Source organism: Oncorhynchus masou, chromosome 16 (genome assembly GCF_036934945.1).
Source record: "Oncorhynchus masou masou isolate Uvic2021 chromosome 16, UVic_Omas_1.1, whole genome shotgun sequence".
Lineage (NCBI taxonomy): Eukaryota > Metazoa > Chordata > Actinopteri > Salmoniformes > Salmonidae > Oncorhynchus > Oncorhynchus masou.
Window position 1 is genome coordinate 1,039,256 of NC_088227.1, and position 22,432 is coordinate 1,061,687.

The following is a 22,432-nucleotide window of genomic DNA, read 5'->3' on the forward strand; positions in this document are numbered from 1 at the left end:
CGACGCTACAAAGACAGGCTCCGAGAAGCACTGCAAACTGTACTGCTGGGAATGCCTATTTTTTGCAAGTGATCGATTTGGTGTTTGGAGCCACACTGGCTTTGCAAACCTGAGTTGTCTAACCAAGGCAGCAACGAGACACCAAAGTACGGCTGGGCACTTACAAACAATGGTGCTTTTGAAAACTTTTGGGGACACCCGAGTGGATCTACAGTTCAACGAACAAGCGCGTAGGGCAACGAAGCTGCACAATGAAAAGGTATTGTACTCTTCCCCTGCAATTCTCTGAATAAAATGTCAATTTCAAGGTGACGCAACGCCTGGTTAAACTGCGTTTCTGTTTAAATGTATAGTGTCTAGAGCCATGGCATCATAATGATGGTAATAAGAGGTGGATTAATTCGGGTGGGACTGTGTAGGACTTCACTGACGGCCCAGGCCCCAGAACCACGGCACGCTACTGAGTCTTATGTAGTAAAATTTGGATTAGCATGTCAATGAATATAATTATAGACTGTGTGTAATAATCCATTTGTCTTTCCCGCTCTTTCTCAGTCCACACCCCCTTTCCTTTGTCTACCAAGCCGTCATATCGGCTTGGCCCACTAGGGACTCTTTCCTATCATTGTTAGTAACCAATATCTATTGTTTGTTTGTTGTGTATTTCTGTAATTATTTAGTTAGTAAATAAATAATTAAGCCAATTTGTGTGTGGATGACTCATAGTAGAGGCTGGGTTCGTGCAGATAACCAATAATTTTACTATGTTCAGATGAGACTGACAGAAGGTAACAACAATAAGTAATTTATAAAATACTAATTGATCAGATAATAAAATATATGAAGAGTTATATTCGGAAAATGATGACTCTGTAAACTAACATTTTCCATAGCGCCCCTAGTTCCAAGTTAATTAAATTTACATGATTAGTATAATCACGTAATAATAATTACAAAAAATGTATTTGATAAAATAAGTCTAGACATTTAATGATAAGCCAGAGACACGACATTAATGACACCCCGTGCGAGGGATCTAAGATAGAATGAGACTTTACTGTGAATTACATATATATCAATTGTACAAACAGACTGCGTTGTATTTGAATGCTGGAGTGTGTGTTTCCATTTGAAGTGCCTTTGGTGTGTGTATCTGATAGCGTCAGTGCAATGAGTTGTAAATTACAGATTTAGTCCATTAGGCCAAACAATACTCAGTCAGTCAACATTAATTTATAGAGCAAGGGCATAGATCCAGTAATGTTAGAAATTAGAGGATAGATCTGTTCGGTAACCAAGCCGAAGTGTTATCTTTCCACCTATAGTGTGGGTAGGCCACAGGCATATCTGTTTTATGTACCGTGCACTCCGGTAATATAATGCTAGCAAAGAGTATGCTGAATGTGAGACGTCACTAGTTAACCCCCCTTTCCATGTGTATGGAATTATTTATGCTGTGGAACTGTATAAGAATAGCTAGCTGGCACGAGATGCTACAGCTAACTGGGGAACAGCAGCAATTTTGTTTTCTTGTGTCACATTGAATTTACTCCTCCTTGCGCGACGGAAGTCCCGCCCTTTGTACTTCTGTTTCATTTCAGTGTGTGCTTTCAGTGAACTCTGGTGGTGAAGAATAGCCAGTACATTTCTTAAAATGGAATTAGGTAACACCCAAACGTGGATCACGTTTACAAGTGGTTACTTCTGATATCCAGCCAATCGCAATTGATTGGATATCGATGTCTCATTCAATTTAACTAATAAAGTAAAATTGCCAGATTTACCTTTTAAGGTGGATCTTTTACATAATATCGAGCTTGATTGGTTTTATACAATGAGACAATTTAAACTTTTTCCATATTAACCTAGATGAAGCTATGCTCTCAGGTTAATTCAAGATTAATTCCCAAATAGTCTATACAGGTTTAATTTATCAATGAATTTAATCAATCAGTAAAATATTCAGTAAACTCCAGCACTGACGGATGTCCCGCCTCCAGGGGGAATCACATGTGGCTTTGGCCATAGGGGTATGTGAACCGAGTGGTGAATGTACCCTAACATTTGAACTACTGTTTACACTTATGATAATCCAGACACTCAATTGATTGGATATCATCGTCTCAGTCAATTTAATAAGTTATATTGTCGAACACATCTTAAGGTTCTTCCAATTAAATGAGACATTTTAAACATTTCAATAGTGACTTGATGAACCAACTTCCCAGGTTAATTAAAGTTTAATTCCCAGATAGCCTATCCAGGTATGATTAATCATTAAATCAATTAATCAATTAAATTTGCTTTTTCAAATTCATTCACGTCTAAACTCCCACATTACTGGTACAGTAATGATGGTTCATTAACGTCTATAAAAATTGTCTTTGCAGCTTCCAACGTATTCCAAAATGAAACTTTGGACAATTAGGAATTACATTTTTTTCCTTTCAAATATTCTAATAATGTGCAAGATATCAGAGTAGGTAATCCCCACTCACCTACTATTTAGTGAACCTCCCATAAATGGATTGATCTCTGAGCTCCGCAGTGATACCAACCCTAATTATGCCATTAGCGGAAAAACAGCAGAAATTGCGAACAACGCTCTCCAAAATCAACCATCGTGCGCAGGCCTTGTAAAGGTCATCTCCAGTCTAGCCCTGATGTCTTGCCATCCGAGATTGGCATCGGTCCAATACAGCAGTGCACAGTTGAAACACGAGCAAGTAACAGTAGACATAAAGGGACAGGTGGAAAGAACTGGGAAACTGATGACAAATGCAGAAAAGGGAAAAATTATGCTAGCTATGGAACTGCGTTTGAAAACTGAAAAATTAAATGTAATTGCAAAAACTTATGACGAACGACCACAAACTTTTCAACAAAATCATCTTCAACAGGAACAAAATCGTATTCTACAGGATCAACTCGATTTAGCCAAAGCTAAATATGATGATGTCTATGCCAAACTAGATACCATCATCATTAAGTTTGCAGACGACACAACAGCGGTAGGCCTGATCACCGATAACGACGAGACAGGCTATTGGGAGTAGGTCAGAGACCTGGCCGGGTGGTGCCAGAATAACAACCTATCCCTCAACGAAACCAAGGCTAAGGAGATGATTGTGGACAACAGGAAAAGGAGGACCGAGCACGTCCCCATTCTCATCAACAGGGATGTAGTGGAGCAGGTTGAGAGCTTCAAGTTCCTTGGTGTCCACATTACCAAAAAACTAGATTGGTCCAAACACTCCAAGACAGACGTGAAGATAGCACAACAAAGCCTATTCCCCCTCAGGGAACTGAAAAGATTTGGCATGGGTCCTGAGATCCTCAAAAGGTTCTACAGCTGCAACTTTGAGAGCATCCTTACTGGTTGCATCACTGCCTGGTACGGCAATTGCTCGGCTTCCGACCGCAAGGCACTACAGAGGGTAGTGCGTACGGCCCGGTACATCACTGGGGCTAAGCTGCCTGCCATCCAGGACCTCTACACCAGGCGGTGTTAGAGGAAGGTCCTAAAAATTGTAAAACACCCCAGCCACACCAGTCATAGACTGTTCTCTCTACTACCCCATGGCAAGCGGTACTGGAGTGCCAAGTCTAGGACAAAAAGGCTTCTCAACAGTTTTTACCTCCAAGCCATAAGACTCCTGAACAGGTCATCAAATGGCTACCCGGACTATTTGTATTGTGTGCCCTCCCCAAACCCTATTTTATGCTGCTGCTACTCTCTATTTATCATATACGCATAGTCACTACTACCTCAATCAGCCCTAACTAACCAGTGTCTCTATGTAGCTTCGCTACTGTTTATAGCCTCTCTACTGTTTTCCACTGTCTTTTAAATGTTGATCAGGAAACAGGATGTACTTGAGCTCAATTTCAAGAGTCATAACGTAAGTACTCAGACCCTTTGCTAATAAAGGTATATTTTTTTATGTGTACATTTGCAAAAAATTCTAAACCTGTTTTCGCTTTGTCATTATAGGTTATTGTGTGTAGATTGCTGATTCATTGATTTTATGTAATACATTTTAGAATAAGGCTAACGTAACAAAATGTGGAAAAAGTCAAGGGGTCTGAATACTTTCAGAAGGCACTATATATGTAACAGTCCAAGCCCTCTGTGAGATTTGAAAACCGCAGGAGTATCCATGGTGCCACAAGAGTCAATGGAACTGGATGAGCTAGACACAATTGGCTTTCTGATTGGATTCAACATTTAACCTTTATTTAACTAGGCAAGTCAGTTAAGAACATATTCTTATTTATAATGACGCCTACATGTAAAGCCCCTCCGGTCAAACCCTCCCCTGACCAGGACGACGCTGGGCCAATTGTGCGCCGCCCTGTGGAACTCCCGATCACAGCCGTTTGTGATACAGCCTGGGATCAAACCTGGGTCTGTAGTGACGCCTCTAGCACTGAGATGCAGTGCCTTCAAACACTGTGCCACTCGGGGGTCAAACTAATAGTAGAATAAATGATTAGTAGATTCAGGTAAATGTGCACAAGTTTACTGTTGACAATACCTGTATGCTTATAAGCACATGTAGCAATATGATAGCTTGATATACGACTATTTATAGCATATTTGGAGCTAACAACAGTGGGTTGCTTATGGGAGCTAACAGAGCGATCAATGGAAGTTAAATTAACAGCCACAGAATTACTATTTATAACACCCCTATCAACATGGGAAGCTGTGGCAGAATGATATATTTAATGGGAGTAAATACCTTTGAGGAGCTTGATTTGATCAGTCAACGCTTCAATGTAGAGACAGAACAGGGGACAAAGGCATAGGCAGGTACCTCTGGATCTAATCTCGGAACAAAACCATGCAGGGATGAAGGCGCTAGAACCTCTGGATCCTGGGTGGCGAAGCTGTTTGAAGTCTGTATCCGGTCCGGGCTTTCCACCACCAAGGAGGCCACTTTTTCCAAAGGCCGCCGCTGTTGACTTCCACGACAAAAGATGTGCCTCCATGGCTGGTTGGTAAGGTCAAGAAAAGGAACATCCACTAAGTCATCCAGAAGCATCCTACTACTAACTCCATTCTCCAGGGAAGGGAGAGACCCCTTCACGGTGGGATCCCTGCAGAGCACCGGTAAGTCGGCTGTGGAGAGACGACATGGTGGCAACACTTTCACCAGGTCAGAGCATTGTCCAGCTTCTGGAGTAGAAGAGAAAGTAGGAGGACGTGGATTCCCCAGTAGCTTGTGTACGTTTGCTACTAGTTTTCTAAGAGTAGCCACTTCGCCCCTGTAGTCCTCTGCAAGCAAACAGTTGCTGCATTGAAATTCCAGACTGAACACATTGTCCCAGAATAGAGCAAAATAAACACAGCTCCTGCAGCATTGAAAACATTCGTTAGCGACCTCCATGTGAAACTAAGGTGGTTTGTTCTTTAAAAGGTGCAGTGTACTGCAGCATAGCGTGCGTGCGTGGTGCCGCAGAATTCTATGGCATGTTATTTAAGTGCCAACCACTGGTACCATTAATGCTAGTTTGACCAGCAGAGGGCATCTTTGAGAAGTTTTTGATAGCCTTTAATAGTGGCTGTACTAGATATGTCATGTCTTATTATGTCTTGTTCCTGTTCTTTCTCTTCACTCTGTCTCTCTCTGCTGGTCTTATTAGGTTACCTTCTCTTTCTCTCCTCCTCCAGCTGTTCCTCATCTCCTCTAACTACCTCATTCACCCTTTTCCCACCTGTTCCCTTTTTCCCTCTGATTAGGTCTCTATTTATCTCTCTGTTCCTGCTTCTTTCCGTGTCAGATTCTCGTTTGAGTTTCTCATGCCAGAAACAAACTATCGTCTCGTTTGCTTCATCCTTGTCCTATCCTGTCGGAATCTGCCTGGCAGGTGCATCCTGTACTCAGCTAACTGTCTTTCGTTTGCAATGTGTCCAGTTCATCTGATGCTACGTGAGATCAGGTACCACTGTTCCTCTACGACCCGCGCCTACCCAGAGCGACCTGCAGCCTGTCGCCGCTAACCCAGCTATTCTCCTCTGCTGCTAAGAAGGGGACTCTCTTGTAATTATCAGAGGGACTTTATGTTTCATTTGTCGCCCTCTCTGCGGGTTGTCTATTTTTTCCATTTTCTACATCTGAAGAGGATCTATGTCTTCCCTGTGTTCACATTAAAGAACTCTGTTTTTGTTAAACCGCTTTTGGGTCCTCACTCAAGTGCATAACAGAAGAATCTGACCAAGATGGACCCAGCGACTCCGGATCCTTTCCACTCAGCCGTCGAGATCCAGGGAGCGATGCTAGGCAGACACGAGGAGGAATTGTCTGCTGCTCGACATGCCGTTGAGACCCTGGCCGCCCAAGTCTCCGACCTCACAAGACAGATTCACCATCTCCGCCTCGATCCACTGGCCACTTCCAGGGCTTCCGAGTCTCCGGAGCCCAGAATCAATAACCCGCCGTGTTACTCTGGGGAGCCCACTGAATGCCGCTCATTCCTCACTCAGTGTGATGTTGTGTTTTCTCTCCAGCCCAACACTTACTCCAGGAGCACAGCTCGCATCGCCTACGTCATTTCTCTCCTTACCGGACGGGCTCGTGAGTGGGGCACGGCAATCTGGGAGGCGAGGGCTGAGTGTATTAACCAGTATCAGGACTTTAAGGAGGAGATGATACGGGTTTTTGACCATTCTGTTTTTGGGGAGGAAGCTTCCAGGGCCCTGTCTTCCCTATGTCAAGGTAATCGATCCATCACAGATTACTCTATTGAGTTTCGCACTCTTGCTGCCTCAAGTGACTGGAACGAGCCGGCTTTGCTCGCTCGTTTTCTGGAGGGTCTCCTCGCCGAGGTTAAGGATGAGATTCTCTCCCGGGAGGTTCCTTCCAGCATGGACTCCTTGATAGAACTCGCTATTCGCATAGAGCGACGGTTTGATCTTCGTCGCCGAGCTCGTGGAAAGGAGCTCGCGTTCTCCGTTGCTCCCCTTTCCGCATCACTGCCCTCTTCTTCCGCCGGCTCGGGTTCTGAGCCTATGCAGCTGGGGGGTATCCGCATCTCGGCTAAGGAGAAGGAACGGAGAATCACCAACCACCTCTGTCTCTATTGCGGCTCCGCTGGTCATTTTGTCACTTCATGCCCAGTAAAAGCCAGAGCTCATCAGTAAGAGGAGGGCTACTGGTGAGTGCTACAACTCAGGTCTCTCTTTCAAGATCCTGCACTACCTTTTCGGTCCATCTCCGCTGGACCGGTTCATCAGCTTCCTGCAGTGCCTTGATAGACTCTGGGGCGGAGGGCTGTTTTATGGACGAGACCTGGGCTCGGGAGCATGACATTCCTCTCAGACAGTTAAGGGATCCCACGGCCTTGTTCGCTTTGGATGGTAGTTCTCTCCCCAGGATTCAGCGTGAAACGCTACCTTTAACCCTCACTGTCTCTGGTAATCATAGCGAAACCATTTCTTTTTTAATTTTTCGTTCACCTTTTACTCCTGTTGTTTTGGGCCATCCCTGGCTAGTTCGTCATAATCCTTCTATTAATTGGTCTAGTAATTCTATCCTCTCCTGGAACGTCTCTTGTCATGTGACATGTTTAATGTCTGCTATCCCTCCTGTTTCCTCTGTCTCTTCTTCACAGGAGGAGCCTGGTGATTTGACGAGGGGTGCCGGAGGAGTATCATGATCTGCGCACGGTGTTCAGTCGGTCCAGGGCCACCTCTCTTCCTCCGCACCGGTCGTATGATTGTAGTATTGATCTCCTTCCGGGAACCACTCCCCCCCGGGGTAGACTATACTCTCTGTCGGCTCCCGAACGTAAGGCTCTCGAAGATTATTTGTCTGTAGCTCTCGACGCCGGTACCATAGTCTCCTCCTCCTCTCCCGCCGGAGCGGGGTTTTTTTTTGTTCAGAAGAAGGACGGGTCCCTGCGCCCCTGCATAGATTATCGAGGGCTGAATGACATAACAGTTAAGAATCGTTATCCGCTCCCTCTTATGTCTTCAGCCTTCGAGATCCTGCAGGGAGCCAGGTTTTTCACCAAGTTGGACTTTCGTAAAGCTTACCATCTCGTGCGCATCAGGGAGGGGGACGAGTGTAAGACGGCGTTTAACACTCCGTTAGGGCACTTTGAATACCGGGTTCTTCCTTTCGGCCTCGTAAACGCTCCAGCTGTCTTTCAGGCATTAGTTAACGACGTCCTGAGAGACATGCTGAACATCTTTGTTTTCGTTTACATTGACGAAATCCTGATTTTTTTCACCGTCACCCCCGATTCATGTTCAACACGTTTGACGCGTCCTCCAGCGCCTTTTAGAGAATTGTCTTTATGTGAAGGCTGAGAAGTGCACTTTTCATGCCTCCTCTGTCCCTTTTCTCGGTTCTGTTATTTCCGCTGAGGGCATTAAGATGGATCCCGCTAAGGTCCAGGCTGTCATTGATTGGCCCGTTCCTAAATCACGCGTCGAGCTGCAGCGCTTTCTCGGCTTCGCGAATTTCTATCGTCGTTTCATCCGTAATTTCGGTCAGGTGGCAGCTCCCCTCACAGCCCTTACTTCTGTCAAGACGTGCTTTAAGTGGTCCGTTTCCGCCCAGGGAGCTTTTGATCTTCTCAAGAATCGTTTTACATCCGCACCTATTCTTGTTACACCTGACATCTCTAGACAGTTCGTTGTTGAGGTTGACGCGTCAGAGGTGGGCGTGGGAGCCATTCTTTCTCAGCGCTCCCTCTCTGACGGCAAGGTCCACCCTTGCGCGTATTTTTCTCATCGCCTGTCGCCGTAGGAACGTAACTATGATGTGGGAAACCGCGAACTGCTCGCCATCCGCTTAGCCCTAGGCGAATGGCGACAGTGGTTGGAGGGGGCGACCGTTCCTTTTGTCGTTTGGACTGACCATAGGAACCTTGAGTACATTCGTTCTGCCAAACGACTTAATGCGCGTCAGGCTCGTTGGGCTCTGTTTTTCGCTCGTTTCGAGTTCGTTATTTCTTATCGTCCGGGCTCAAAGAACACCAAGCCTGATGCTTTATCTCGTCTCTTCAGTTCTTCAGTAGTCTCCACCGACCCCGACGGGATTCTCCCTGAGGGGCGTGTTGTCGGGTTGACTGTCTGGGAAATTGAGAGGCAGGTAAAGCAAGCACTCACTCACACTCCGTCGCCGCGCGCTTGCCCTAGGAACCTTCTTTTCGTTCCCGTTCCTACTCGTCTGGCCGTTCTTCAGTGGGCCCACTCTGCCAAGTTAGCCGGCCACCCCGGCGTTCGGGGTACGCTTGCTTCCATTCGCCAGCGTTTTTGGTGGCCCACTCGGGAACGTGAAACGCGTCGTTTTGTCGCTGCTTGTTCGGTCTGCGCGCAGACTAAGTCCGGGAACTCCCCTCCTGCCGGCTGTCTCAGACCGCTTCCCATTCCCTCTCGACCTTGGTCTCACATCGCCTTAGATTTTATCACCGGACTGCCTTCGTCAGCGGGGAAGACAGTTATTCTTACGGTTGTCGATAGGTTCTCTAAGGCGGCTCATTTTATTCCCCTCGCTAAGCTCCCTTCTGCTAAAGAAACGGCACAAGTCATCATTGAGAATGTTTTCAGAATTCATGGCCTTCCGTCAGACATCGTCTCGGACAGGGGCCCGCAGTTCACGTCTCAATTTTGGAGGGAGTTTTGCCGTTTGATTGGGGCTTCCGTCAGTCTCTCATCCGGCTTCCACCCCCAGTCTAACGGTCAAGCCGAACGGGCCAATCAGACTGTTGGTCGCATCTTACGCAGTCTTTCTTTTCGTAACCCTGCGTCTTGGTCAGAACAGCTCCCCTGGGCAGAATATGCCCACAACTCGCTTCCTTCGTCTGCGACCGGTCTATCTCCTTTTCAGAGTAGCCTCGGGTACCAACCTCCGCTGTTCTCGTCTCAGCTCGCCGAGTCCTGCGTCCCCTCCGCTCAGGCTTTTGTCCAACGTTGTGAGCGCACCTGGAAGGGGGTCAGGTCTGCACTTTGCCGTTATAGGGCGCAGACTGTGAGAGCCGCTAATAAGCGTAGAACTAAGAGCCCTAGATATTGTCGCGGTCAGAGAGTATGGCTCTCCACTCAAAACCTTCCCCTTAAGACAGCTTCTCGCAAGTTGACCCCGCGGTTCATTGGTCCGTTCCGTATTTCTCAGATCATTAATCCTGTCGCAGTGCGACTTCTTCTCCCGCGATATCTTCGTCGCGTCCACCCGGTCTTCCATGTCTCCTGTGTTAAGCCCGTTCTTCGCACCCCCGCTCGCCCCCCCCCATCCTTGTCGAGGGCGCACCTATCTACAGGGTCCGTAAGATTTTGGACATGCGCCCTCGGGACCGTGGTCATTAGTACCTAGTGGATTGGGAGGGGTACGGTCCTGAGGAAAGTAGTTGGGTTCCCTCTCGGGACGTGCTGGACCGTTCGCTGATCGATGATTTCCTCCGTTGCTGCCAGGTTTCCTCCTCGAGTGCGCCAGGGGGCGCTCGGTGAGTGGGGGGTACTGTCATCTCTTATTATGTCTTGTTCCTGTTCTTTCTCTTCACTCTGTCTCTCTCTGCTGGTCTTATTAGGTTACCTTCTCTTTCTCTCCTCCTCCAGCTGTTCCTCATCTCCTCTAACTACCTCGTTCACCCTTTTCCCACCTGTTCCCTTTTTCCCTCTGATTAGGTCTCTATTTGTCTCTCTGTTCCTGCTTCTTTCGGTGTCAGATTCTCGTTTGAGTTTCTCATGCCAGAAACAAACTATCGTCTCGTTTGCTTCATCCTTGTCCTATCCTGTCGGAATCTGCCTGGCAGGTGCATCCTGTACTCAGCTAACTGTCTTTCGTTTGCACTGTGTCCAGTTCATCTGATGCTACGTGAGATCAGGTACCACTGTTCCTCTACGACCCGCGCCTACCCAGAGCGACCTGCAGCCTGTCGCCGCTAACCCAGCTATTCTCCTCTGCTGCTAAGAAGGGGACTCTCTTGTAATTATCAGAGGGACTTTATGTTTCATTTGTCGCCCTCTCTGCGGGTTGTCTATTTTTTCCATTATCTACATCTGAAGAGGATCTATGTCTTCCCTGTGTTCACATTAAAGAACTCTGTTTTTGTTAAACCGCTTTTGGGTCCTCACTCAAGTGCATAACAAGATAATTTAAAACCTTTTTTTGTAAGAGCATAGTACATGGGATTGATAAAAAAAAGCTTAATTAACTTGATTAATATTATGGTGTTTCTATTCCAAGAAATAGATTTTTGTGACGGTCAGGAGTAGGCTACAGTTCTGGGCTATTTAGCTAAATAATTCCCGTGTTTTGTGGGCATGTGGGAGATCGGGGTTCAATTGCCCGACAGGGAGGAATGAGTAGGCTGTCCTTGTAAATAATAATTTGTTCTTAACTGATTACCATATGTGTTATTTCATAGTTGTGATATATTCACCATTATTCTACCATGTAGAAAATAGTAAAAATAAAGAAAACCCTGGAATAAGTAAGTCTGTCCAAACATTTGAGGCCATCAAGATGTTTTGGCTCAAGAAATGCAACAAATACATTGATCTTCTCAGCAAGGTTTTACCCATGATTGTGGACCTGGGTGGAAGTGCAACTAAAATGTAGTTTTAATAACCATCTGCATTTTGAATGTATTTTTTCTAGTTATTTTATTAACAAAAGCATAAAGATGTTGATGAAGAAATACTGTACAGCTGTTTTGAGTTAGAAATGTAACACTTCAGACTACTTAAGCATCGAATACATTGCAGATAGGGGGATGTTCACACCTACAGGAGCCAGGCTATAAAGAGTCTATTGTCCTGCTAATCGGGCTACACGTGCTTGAAAACCTGTTTTCAAAATGCCACCAGCAGTCCATCACGACTGTAAATAAAAACAAAGCATCTTGTTAACATCTTGTTTACATTCTTTATTGTTATCACAATGTCACAAATAAATTGTATCTACCTTTCCAATTACTTTTAGAGTTTGGGATTAATTTGATTAATATTAGGGTGTTTATGTTCCAAGAAAATGTAAAAACCCTCTGGGTGTCCGTTAGGATGGACTGGAAATTATGGCACTGTACAACGTGACGGTCGGGCATAGGCAACACAGTACTGGGCTTTTAGCTAAGAATATGTCTCCTGTGCGTGGCTCTGTGGCCCATCCCATGCCTCCTACCCTCCTACCCTCGTTCCTTGAACCTCACGTGCTTTCAGTGCATACAGCTGGAGAACTGCAAGGCAATCCCATTGTGCGCCAGTCAGGAGCCAAGACCAATATGGTGAAAATATATTGTGCTGATAAAAACAGGTTTAATAATATATTTGTGAGAATATCCAAGGGGCTTTCATATAATTCTAAATTCATAATAATAATAATCACTTTGCTTAAAAAAACAACAGTATTTTGAATATTTCGTTTTCAAAGAACGTAAAAAGAACGAGAAAAAGGTCATTCTTGAACATGGGGTGAGACATTGTTACTAATTTGCAGATTAAGCCAGTTTGTTATTGAGAATTAATTTCTGTTTTTAGAGGAAGAGAAACCAAAAACCAGCAGTCATCTCATGGGTCTTCCAGTCAAGGCCAGCACAGGTATTGAACCAGCATCTGAAGCAACACAGCTTGCACTGCTACGCAGTGTCTTAAACCATTGCCCCATTCAGGCCCTGTACAAGTTGAGCGGTCGAGAGTGGCCTCCAGTACTACAGTAAGAGCAAAATAATCCTAACAAAATAAAAAAATAAAAACTTTAGTGTAACAACAGTTTTAGTAAGTAATCCTGAAGTCGTGCACAATTATCAGTTTCTATTTAGGTTTATGTCGCCTATTCATTGTCAGTTAGAGACACAGTAGGACCAAAAAGCATAATCAGTGATCTAACTCCCCCTTGTGCTGGTCTGGAGCAATGAAGTGGTGACACAGGGTACTGCAGTGAACCACAAATTACCTCTAAATCCCGCAGCATAATCGCAAAGCTTTTAGTGGACCAACCAATGTACAAACCAGCTGGGTTTCTGTGAAAAAAATAAACAAATCATATAAAAACATCCAAAATCGAATATGTAAATAATAAAAATAATACATGGGACTTATATACCACTTTTCAAAGACCCAAAGTCACTTTACAATTGTAGGGATGAAAAGAAAAACAAAAAAGCAGGAGTGAAATCAAAAGATCAGACTAAACAAAAACATGAATAAAGAGCAGAAAAGTTGACAAAAACAGACAAAGCACTATCAAATCAAAGTTAATGAATATACACTCAACACTGTTACTAAACAGGTGGCAGGAAGAAGCGACAGCCATGCACGAAGCCAGCAGATACTCTTGCCTGGAAATGACATCACTATGAATGTATTTATGAAATATATGTGACATATTGTACATGGACATTATTTAAGTAATACATGTATTTAGATCTATTTATTTAAAATACGAGTACATACTTAATGCATTTGAAATATATGTCAATATATTAGGCTTCGGTATGGGTTGTAGTATTATTTTATTTTATACAGTCTTTTTTTCTCATCTTTATGAAGGGATGCAATAATTCCAGACCCCACTCAATTATTTGTTTAAACGCAGTGTGATGCAGTGCACACCACCCGTGATATGTTAAAAAGTCAGATACCTTTAACGACTAGATGAAGGTGCTTTGGCTTTGGATTGCGCTCACTCTGAACAGAGCAGGTATACAAGCCGTCGTCAGTCACGTCCACTTTCTGTATCTGCAGGCTGTACTCCCCCCCACTCGATACGATGGACACACGGGGGTCCACCGACCACTTGTCATTCCCTGCGAAGATGATGCTGGAACGGTTCAACCAAGCTCCTTTAGAGATTCCATCCGAAGTGCACCTAGGAGTAGAAAAAAAAGAGCCCAGTCAGATTTAAAGGAGTCTCTAAGGCTGGAAGTCACTGATGAATTGGCTAATCAATGACTGACCCACAAGAGCCTATTACACATAACAGTAGACTGGCCTTTTTGTGCTGTATATCAAACTCCTATGCTCGTCGTCATGCCAATGCACAAACAGATCTGGGACCAGGTTAAACATTCAGTAGTGTACACAAAGTAAGAGCCTGTGCAAGACCCTGTACATACAGTAGGACACTATGGTAGAGACCAATGGTCAATAGTTGACAAAGTCATATAATCTTATTTTAAACCTGCTAACTCTAATGCCTATTCCTAACCTTAAATTAAACCAAAAAGCAAATGTTTGTTTTCATACATTTTTACGATAAAGCCAATTTTGACTTTGCTGCTGGACTATCTAGCGGAAATCGCTCAGTTCTGACTCCAGGAAAATATTCATGACAATAAACGTCAACCTTCCACAGGGGCCGCTGTTTTGAAACCAATGCGCTTGACAGTTTTGTACTACTTCACATTGTTTCAAATTATTTTTCGAGGAGACAGTACCAGTCAAAAGTTTGGACACAGATACTCATTCCTGGGTTTTTATTTATTTTTACTATTTTCTACATTGTAGAATAATAGTGAAGACATCAACAATATGAAATAACACATAAGGAATAACGTAGTAACCAAAAACATGTTAAAAATATGTTAGATGGGAGATTCTTCAAAGTAGCCACCCTTTGCCTTGATAACAGCTTTTCACACTTTTGGTATTCTCTCAACTAGCTTCATGAGGTATTCACCTGGAATGCATTTCAATTAACACATGTGGGCAGGTAGGGGTGGTATACAGAAGATAGCCCTACTTGGTAAAAGACCAAATTAATATCATGGCAAGAACAGCTCAAATAAGCACAGAGAAATTACAACCCATCATTACTTGAAGACATGGAGGTCAATCAATCTGGAAAATCGCAACTAGTTTTAATGTTTCTTCAAATGTAGTTGCAAAAACTATCAAGCAGTATGATGAAACTGACTCTCATGATGACTGCCACAGGAAAGGAAGACCCAGAGATACCACTGTTGCAGAGGTAAAGTTCATTAGAGTTAATTAACTACACCTCAGATTGCAGACCAAATACATGCTTCACAGAGTTCAAGTAATGTACACATCTCAACATCAACTGTTCAGAGGAGACTGCATGAGTCAGGCCTTCATGGTCAAATTGCTGCAAAGAAACCACTACTAAATGACACCAATAAGAAGCAGAGACTTGCTTGGGCAAAGAAACATGAGCAATGGACATTAGACTTGTGGAAATCTGTCCTTTATATTTTATATTGGTCCCAATGTTTCATGAGCTTAAATAAAAGATCCCAAAAAATGTGCATATGCAGAAATAGCTTATTTCTCTAAAATGTTGTGCACAAATTTGTTTTCATCCCTGTTAGTGAGCATTTCTCATTTGCCAAGATAATCCATCCACCTGACAGATGGGGCATATAAAGAAGCTGATTAAACAGCACAATCATTACACAGGTGCACCTTGTGCTGGGGACAATAAAAGGCCACTAAAATGTGCAGTTTTGTGACACAACACAATGCCACAGATGTCTCAAGTTGAGGGAGCATGCAATTGGCATGTTGACTGCAGGAATATCCACCAAAGCTGTTGCCAGATAATTGAATGTTAATTTCTCTATCATAAGCCACCTCCAACATTGTTTTAGAGAATTTGGCAGTACCACCAAACGGCCTCACAACCGTAGACTACGTGTATGGCATCGTGTGGGCAAGCTGTTTTTATTTTAATTGATCATTTTTTGTTAGTTTTTTTAACGTATTTTTATTTGGCATTTTTTATGATTATAGAGATAAGACAGAACAGTTAGAGGGCCGAACACACATGGCTCCCATACCAAATCAACCCCCCCAACCCCCCCATGATCTAACATAGCCCCACCCCAAAACCAGACTTAAACCAGGCATGATATACAATAAGTAATATAATCAAATAGTAAAAAAAAGACAAACATATTATAAAACAAAAAGTTAAAAAAGGGGGAAAAATAATGACACAAATTCTAATTCGGGTTGGTTTATGGAGTTGTGAAATTTACTGGGTCCATGTCTTCTACAAAGGTTAGGAAAGGTTGCCAGATATTTAAAAATGTAAATGCATCCCCTCACAGTGTAGCATATATTCTCTAGCTTAAGATGTTGCATATCTTCCTTTATCCAATAGTTAAAAGTAGGAGGAAACCGATCCTTCCACTTAAATAGTATAAGACGTCTAGCTAGAAGAGTAGTAAATGCCAGCATGTTTCCCATAGAACGGTTTAGAGGGGCCTCCTTTGGTGCTACTCCGAATAATGTAATAAAGGCAGAAGGTTCTATTGGTCTCTCCAGTATCTTAGAAAACATCCAGAAATCTGTCAATTTTGGGCATGTCCAAAACATGTAAATAAAGTAGCAAGAGCCTGCTTATATCGGTCACAAGTGGGATCTATTTCTGGTCTAATCTTGGATAATGTTGCCTTTGACCAATGCAGCCGATGAATTATTTTAAATTGAATTACAGCATGTCTTAGACATAGATGAAGAAGGTATTATCTGAAGCATACTCTGCCAAGTTTCATCTGAAAGTTGTTCACCTAAATCCTCTTCCTATTGGTTCTCCTCATAGTTCAAGCATATGCCCCCATTCAAATAAGGGTTCCCTTTAAAAATATAATCTAGAAGGGAGGTAGGTGGGTGTGATGGGAAGTGACTAGAGTATAAAGATACAAAACTACGCAATTGCAGGTATCTAAAGGTATCTAAAGGAAATGGGATCTAGGAATATTTAACTTTTGTTCTAACTGCTAAAAAGATGTAAAATCCATATCAATGTACAAGTCGTTCAGTGAGGAGATCCCTTTTCCAGACCAGATATGAAAGACCCGGTCTGATAATGATGGAGAGAATGTATGGTCCTTTAATAAGTTGAAAATTCACTGAGACCAAATGATCGCCTAAACTGTGCAGATTTTTAGAGAATGTTTCACAATAGTGTTTCTAGTGTATTTGGAAACAGGCTCAGCTAATGCAATTTTTGCACAGACTAAGGCAGCTAAAGAGGTGGGGCAACAAAATGAGATCTCCGAGGTCAACCATTTCGGGCCTGTAACATCAGGGATTTCTGTCATCCAATATAGGATAATTCTTAATACTGAAGTGCTAGACTACCTTGAGGATGAGATCTCTGCAATACGCTCTTACGTATCCAAGGGTTTTTATTCTTTCAGATAAAAGCAGATATCAGTTTATCTATGGAGATAAAAAAAATATTTAGTAAGAAAGATAGGAATACATTGAAATAAAATAAAAAACGTAGGTTTTCATTCATTTTAACAGTGTTCAATCTTTGGCCCAAAGAAAGAGAAAGTAAATCCCAGCGTTCAAGATCATGTTTCAGAATGAGTATCAAGAGAGGGAAATTTTATAGAGATCTTTGAAATCGTGTGTGACCCAAATTCCCAAATATTTCAATATCTGTGTAGTCACTGAAGGGTGCATGACTAAAATAAGTTTGCATGGCTGAAGGATCAATAGGTATCAATTACCTTTATTGTAGATTAACCTTATACCCGGATATTTTACCAAATGTCTTTAGTAGAACCTGGATCCCAGTTAAAGGGTCATACATATATAAAAGCAAGTCTAAGCCCCTTCTTCGAAAACCTTTGATAGTGGTGTTATTACGTATTGCAATGTCTCAATTGCGATGGCAAACAGCTGAGGGGATAGAAGACAACCTTGTCTTGTCCCATGCTGAAGTTGGAAGTAAGATGAAAGGTTATTGTTTGTGCACACTGCAGCCATAGGGGAGGAGTAAATAACTTTGATCCGGGACATACAATTGGGACTGAATCCAAATAGTTGGAGAACAAAAAATAGATAATCCCACATCTCCCGATCAAATGCCTTCTCAGCTTCAAGTGCTAACAATATCTCTGGAGTGTCAGATGAAGAGGGATTATAAAGCATATTATAAGGACATCTGATGTTGAAAAAATAATGACGATTTTTTTTATGAAACCAGTTTGTAGAGATAATGAGGGAGAAGCAGGCAATACTCTTAGAAAGTATCTTTACATCGCAATTCAGTAAGGAAATGGGCATATATGAACAGCACAAGTTTTTTTTTCCTTTTTCAGAATGAGTTAAATAAACTCAGCAAAAAAAGAAACGTCATCTCACTGTCAACTGTGTTTATTTTCAATGAACATTACACAATTCAACAACTGAGACATAAACTGAACAAGTTCCACAGACATGTGGCTAACATAAATTTAATAATGTGTCACTGAACAAAACTGAGCTAAATGACTGAGCTAAACGACTACCGCCCCGTAGCACTCACTTCCGTCATCATGAAGTGCTTTGAGAGACTAGTCAAGGACCATATCACCTCCACCCTACCTGACACCCTAGACCCACCCCAATTTGCTTACCGCCCAAATAGTTCCACAGACGATGCAATGCCCTAACCCATCTGGACAAGAGGAATACCTATGTGAGAATGCTGTTCAGACTACAGCTCGGCATTTAACACCATAGTACCCTCCAAGCTCGTCATCAAGCTTGAGACCCTGGATCTCGACCCGGCCCTGTGCAACTGGGTACTGGACTTCCTGACGGGCCGCCCCCAGGTGGTGAGGGTAGGCAACAACATCTCCACCCCACTGATCCTCAACACTGGGGCCCCACAAGGGTGCGTTCTGAGCCCTCTCATGTACTCCCTGTTCACCCATGCCTGCGTGGCCACACACGCCTCCAACTCAATCATCAAGTTTGCGGACGACACAACAGTGGTAGGCTTGACGAGACGGCCTACAGGGAGGAGGTGAGAGCCCTCGGAGTGTGGTGTCAGGAAAATAACCTCACACTCAACGTCAACAAAAATAAGGAGATGATTGTGGACTTCAGGAAACAGCAGAGGGAACACCCCCCTATCCACATCGATGGAACAGTAGTGGAGAGGGTAGTAAGTTTTAAGTTCCTCGGCATACACATCACAGACAAAATGAATTGGTCCACCCACACAGACAGCATCGTGAAGAAGGCGCAGCAGCTCCTCTTCAACCTCAGGAGGCTGAAGAAATTTGGCTTGTCACCAAAAGCACTCACAAACTTCTACAGATGCACAATCGAGAGCATCCTGGCGGGCTGTATCACCGCCTCGTACGGCAACTGCTCCGCCCACAACCGTAAGGCTCTCCAGATGGTAGTGAGGTCTGCACAACGCATCACAGAGGGCAAACTACCTGACCTCCAGGACACCTACACCACCCGATGTTACAGGAAGGCCATAAAGATCATCAAGGACAACAACCACCCGAGCCACTGCCTGTTCACCCCGCTATCATCCAGAAGGCGAGGTCAGTACAGGTGCATCAAAGCTGGGACCGAGAGACTGAAAAACAGCTTCTATCTCAAGGCCATCAGACTGTTAAACAGCAACCACTAACATTGAGTGGCTGCTGCCAACACACTGACTCAACTCCAGCAGCTTTAATAATGGGAAATGATGTAAAATATATCACTAGCCACTTTAAACAATGCTACCTAATATAATGTTTACATACCCTACATTATTCATCTCATATGTATACTCTATATCATCTACTGCATCTTTATGTAATACATGTATCACTAGCCACTTTAACTATGCCACTTTGTTTACATACTCATCTCATATGTATATACTGTACACGATACCATCTACTGTATCTTGCCTATGCTGCTCTGTACCATCACTCATTCATATATCTTTATGTACATATTCTTTATCCCCTTACACTTGTGTGTATAAGACAGTAGTTTTGGAATTGTTAGTTAGATTACTTGTCGGTTATTACTGCATTGTTGGAACTAGAAGCACAAGCATTTCGCTACACTCGCATTAACATCTGCTAACATCTGCTAACCATGTGTATATGACAAATAAAATTTGATTTGATTTGACATTGCAATTTATTGCCCTGGCCACATCTGCAGTCCTCATGCCTCCTTGCAGTATGCCTAAGGCACATTCAGGCAGATGAGCAGGGACCCTGGGCACCTTTATTTTGGTGTTTTCAGAATCAGTAGAAAGGCCTCTATAGTGTTGTAAGTTTTAAACTGTGACCTTAATTGCCTACTGTCTGTAAGCTGTTAAGTGTCTTAATGACCGTTCCAAAAGGTGCATGTTCATTCATTGATTATGGTTCATTGAACAAGCATGGGAAACGGTGTTTAAACCATTTAAATGAAGATCTGTCTAGTTATTTGGATTTTACGAATTATCTTTGAAAGACAGGGTCCTTTTTTAGCTGAGTTCACATGTTTGTCTAACTGTTAAAGGTAAAGAGTATGAGGAGAATGATTTCTCAAATAGGGAAAGCGGAGAGACGAGAGAGTTGATCTGAGAATGTTTTAAAGAATGTCAGTTCCAGGGGATTTACCACACTGAATAGATTTGGCTTGTCACCAAAAGCACTCAAACTTCTACAGATGCACAATCGAGAGCATCCTGGTATGGCAACTGTTCCGCCCACAACCCTAAGGCTCTCCAAAGGGTAGTGAGGTCTGCACAGCGCATCACCGGGGGCAAACTACCTGCCCTCCAGGACCCCTACACCACCCGATGTCACAGGAAGGCCATAAAGATCATCAAGGACAACAACCACCTGAGCCACTGCCTGTTCACCCCGCTATCATCCAGAAGGCGAGGCCAGTACAGGTGCATCAAAGCAGGGACCGAGAGACTGAAAAACAGCTTCTATCTCAAGACCATCAGGCCGTTAAACAGCCACCACTAACATTGAGTGGCTGCTGCCAACATACTGACTCCAGCCACTTTAATAATGGAAATTGATGTAAAACAATGTATCACTAGCCACTTTAAACAATGCCACTTAATAATGTTTACATATCCTACATTAGTCATCTCATATGTATATGTATATACTGTACTCTATATCATCTACTGCATCTTGCCATCTTTATGTAATACATGTATCACCAGCCACTTTTAACTATGCCAGTTTTATGTTTACATACCCTACATTACTCATCTCATATGTATATACTGTACACGATACCATCTACTGTATCTTGCCTATGCCGTTCTGTACCATCACTCATTAATATATCTTTATGTACATATTCTTTATCCCCTTATACACACAAGTGTAAGGTAGTAGTTTTGGAATTGTTAGGTTAGATTACTCGTTGGTTATTACTGGATTGTCGGAACTAGAAGCACAAGCATTTCGCTACACTCGCATTAACCATGTGTATGTGACAAATACATTTGATTTGATAGGAGGTGACATTGTACCATATTTGATGAAAGCACAAGCACACTAGAAGCACAAGCATTTTGCTACATTAACATTAACATCCCTCCTTTCTCAGCCTCCAGTATTTATGCTGCAGTAGTTTATGTGTCGGGGGGCTAGGGTCAGTTTGTTATATCTGGAGTACTTCTCCTGTCCTATCCTGTGTCCTGTGTGAATTTAAGTATGCCCTCTAATTCTCTCTTTCGGAGGACCTGAGCCCTAAGACCATGCCTCAGGACTACCTGACATGATGACTCCTTGCTGTCCCCAGTCCACCTGGCCGTGCTGCTGCTCCAGTTTCAACTGTTCTTCCTGTGATTATTATTATTTGACCTTGCTGGTAATTTATGAACATTTGGACATCTTGGCCATGTTCTGTTATAATCTCCACCCGGCACAGCAGAAGAGGACTGGCCACCCCACATAGCCTGGTTCCTCTATAGGTTTCTTCCTAGGTTTTGGCCTTTCTCGGGAGTTTTTCCGAGCCACCGTGCTTCTACACCTGCATTGCTTGCTGTTTGGGGGTTTTAGGCTGGGTTTCTGTACAGCACTTTGAGATATCAGCTGATGTACGAAGGGCTATATAAACAAATTTGATTTGATCAGCTAATCATGTGTATGTGACAAATAAAATTTGATTTGATGTTCATAATTTTTGTATCACGATTTACTAATTAGATTTTCAGCTTGTCACATTGAAAGATCAAACTCTGTCTGAGGTGTCAAATGTTGGTTTTGTAAATCTGCGGATGAAGAGTGCGAATGTGCCATTTCCAAATCCAAGATTTAATTTGTAAATTCCCCTAGGTGTTGAATATTGCACTTCCTTAATATTGCGCTGTACGAAATAATTTGGCGCCTTAGATTAGACTTCATTGATTCCCATTCTGTTGTAGGAGACATTCAATGAGTTTGATTAAGCTAGATAAATATCTAAATTTGAGATGATACAAAAGCAACAAAGGTTTCTTCTGATGCAGTGACGGATTGGTATGGGAGACAAGGGCGGCATCTTGCCAGGGGCGGCACGGGACACCAGCACTATTTTGGGGGGAACGGTGACATTTGCACGATCGGTTTTCTATCCCTTATTTGCATGTCATGTCAATGATATCATGTCATCGTGTGGGACTGTGGGTCAATTAAACTTGTCAGACTGGGCACCCTAATTCTAGTTTGTGAGCTAGGCAGGCTTCTGCCTGCGAAGGTCTCCCACTCAGATGTACAAGATGGG

At 43.2% G+C, this 22,432-nt stretch overlaps 1 protein-coding gene across 4 annotated transcripts in view; it reads right to left on the reverse strand.

Annotated features, from left to right (window-relative positions):
* Positions 1–22,432, reverse strand: part of negr1 (neuronal growth regulator 1) — a 360,903-nt gene that overhangs the window by 229,362 nt on the left and 109,109 nt on the right. For all 4 annotated transcript variants that reach the window (XM_064990536.1, XM_064990534.1, XM_064990535.1 and 1 more), the window contains exon 2: positions 13,594–13,820. In XM_064990536.1, the coding sequence (XP_064846608.1) occupies positions 13,594–13,820 (227 nt within the window). The remainder of the gene's footprint in view (positions 1–13,593; positions 13,821–22,432) is intronic.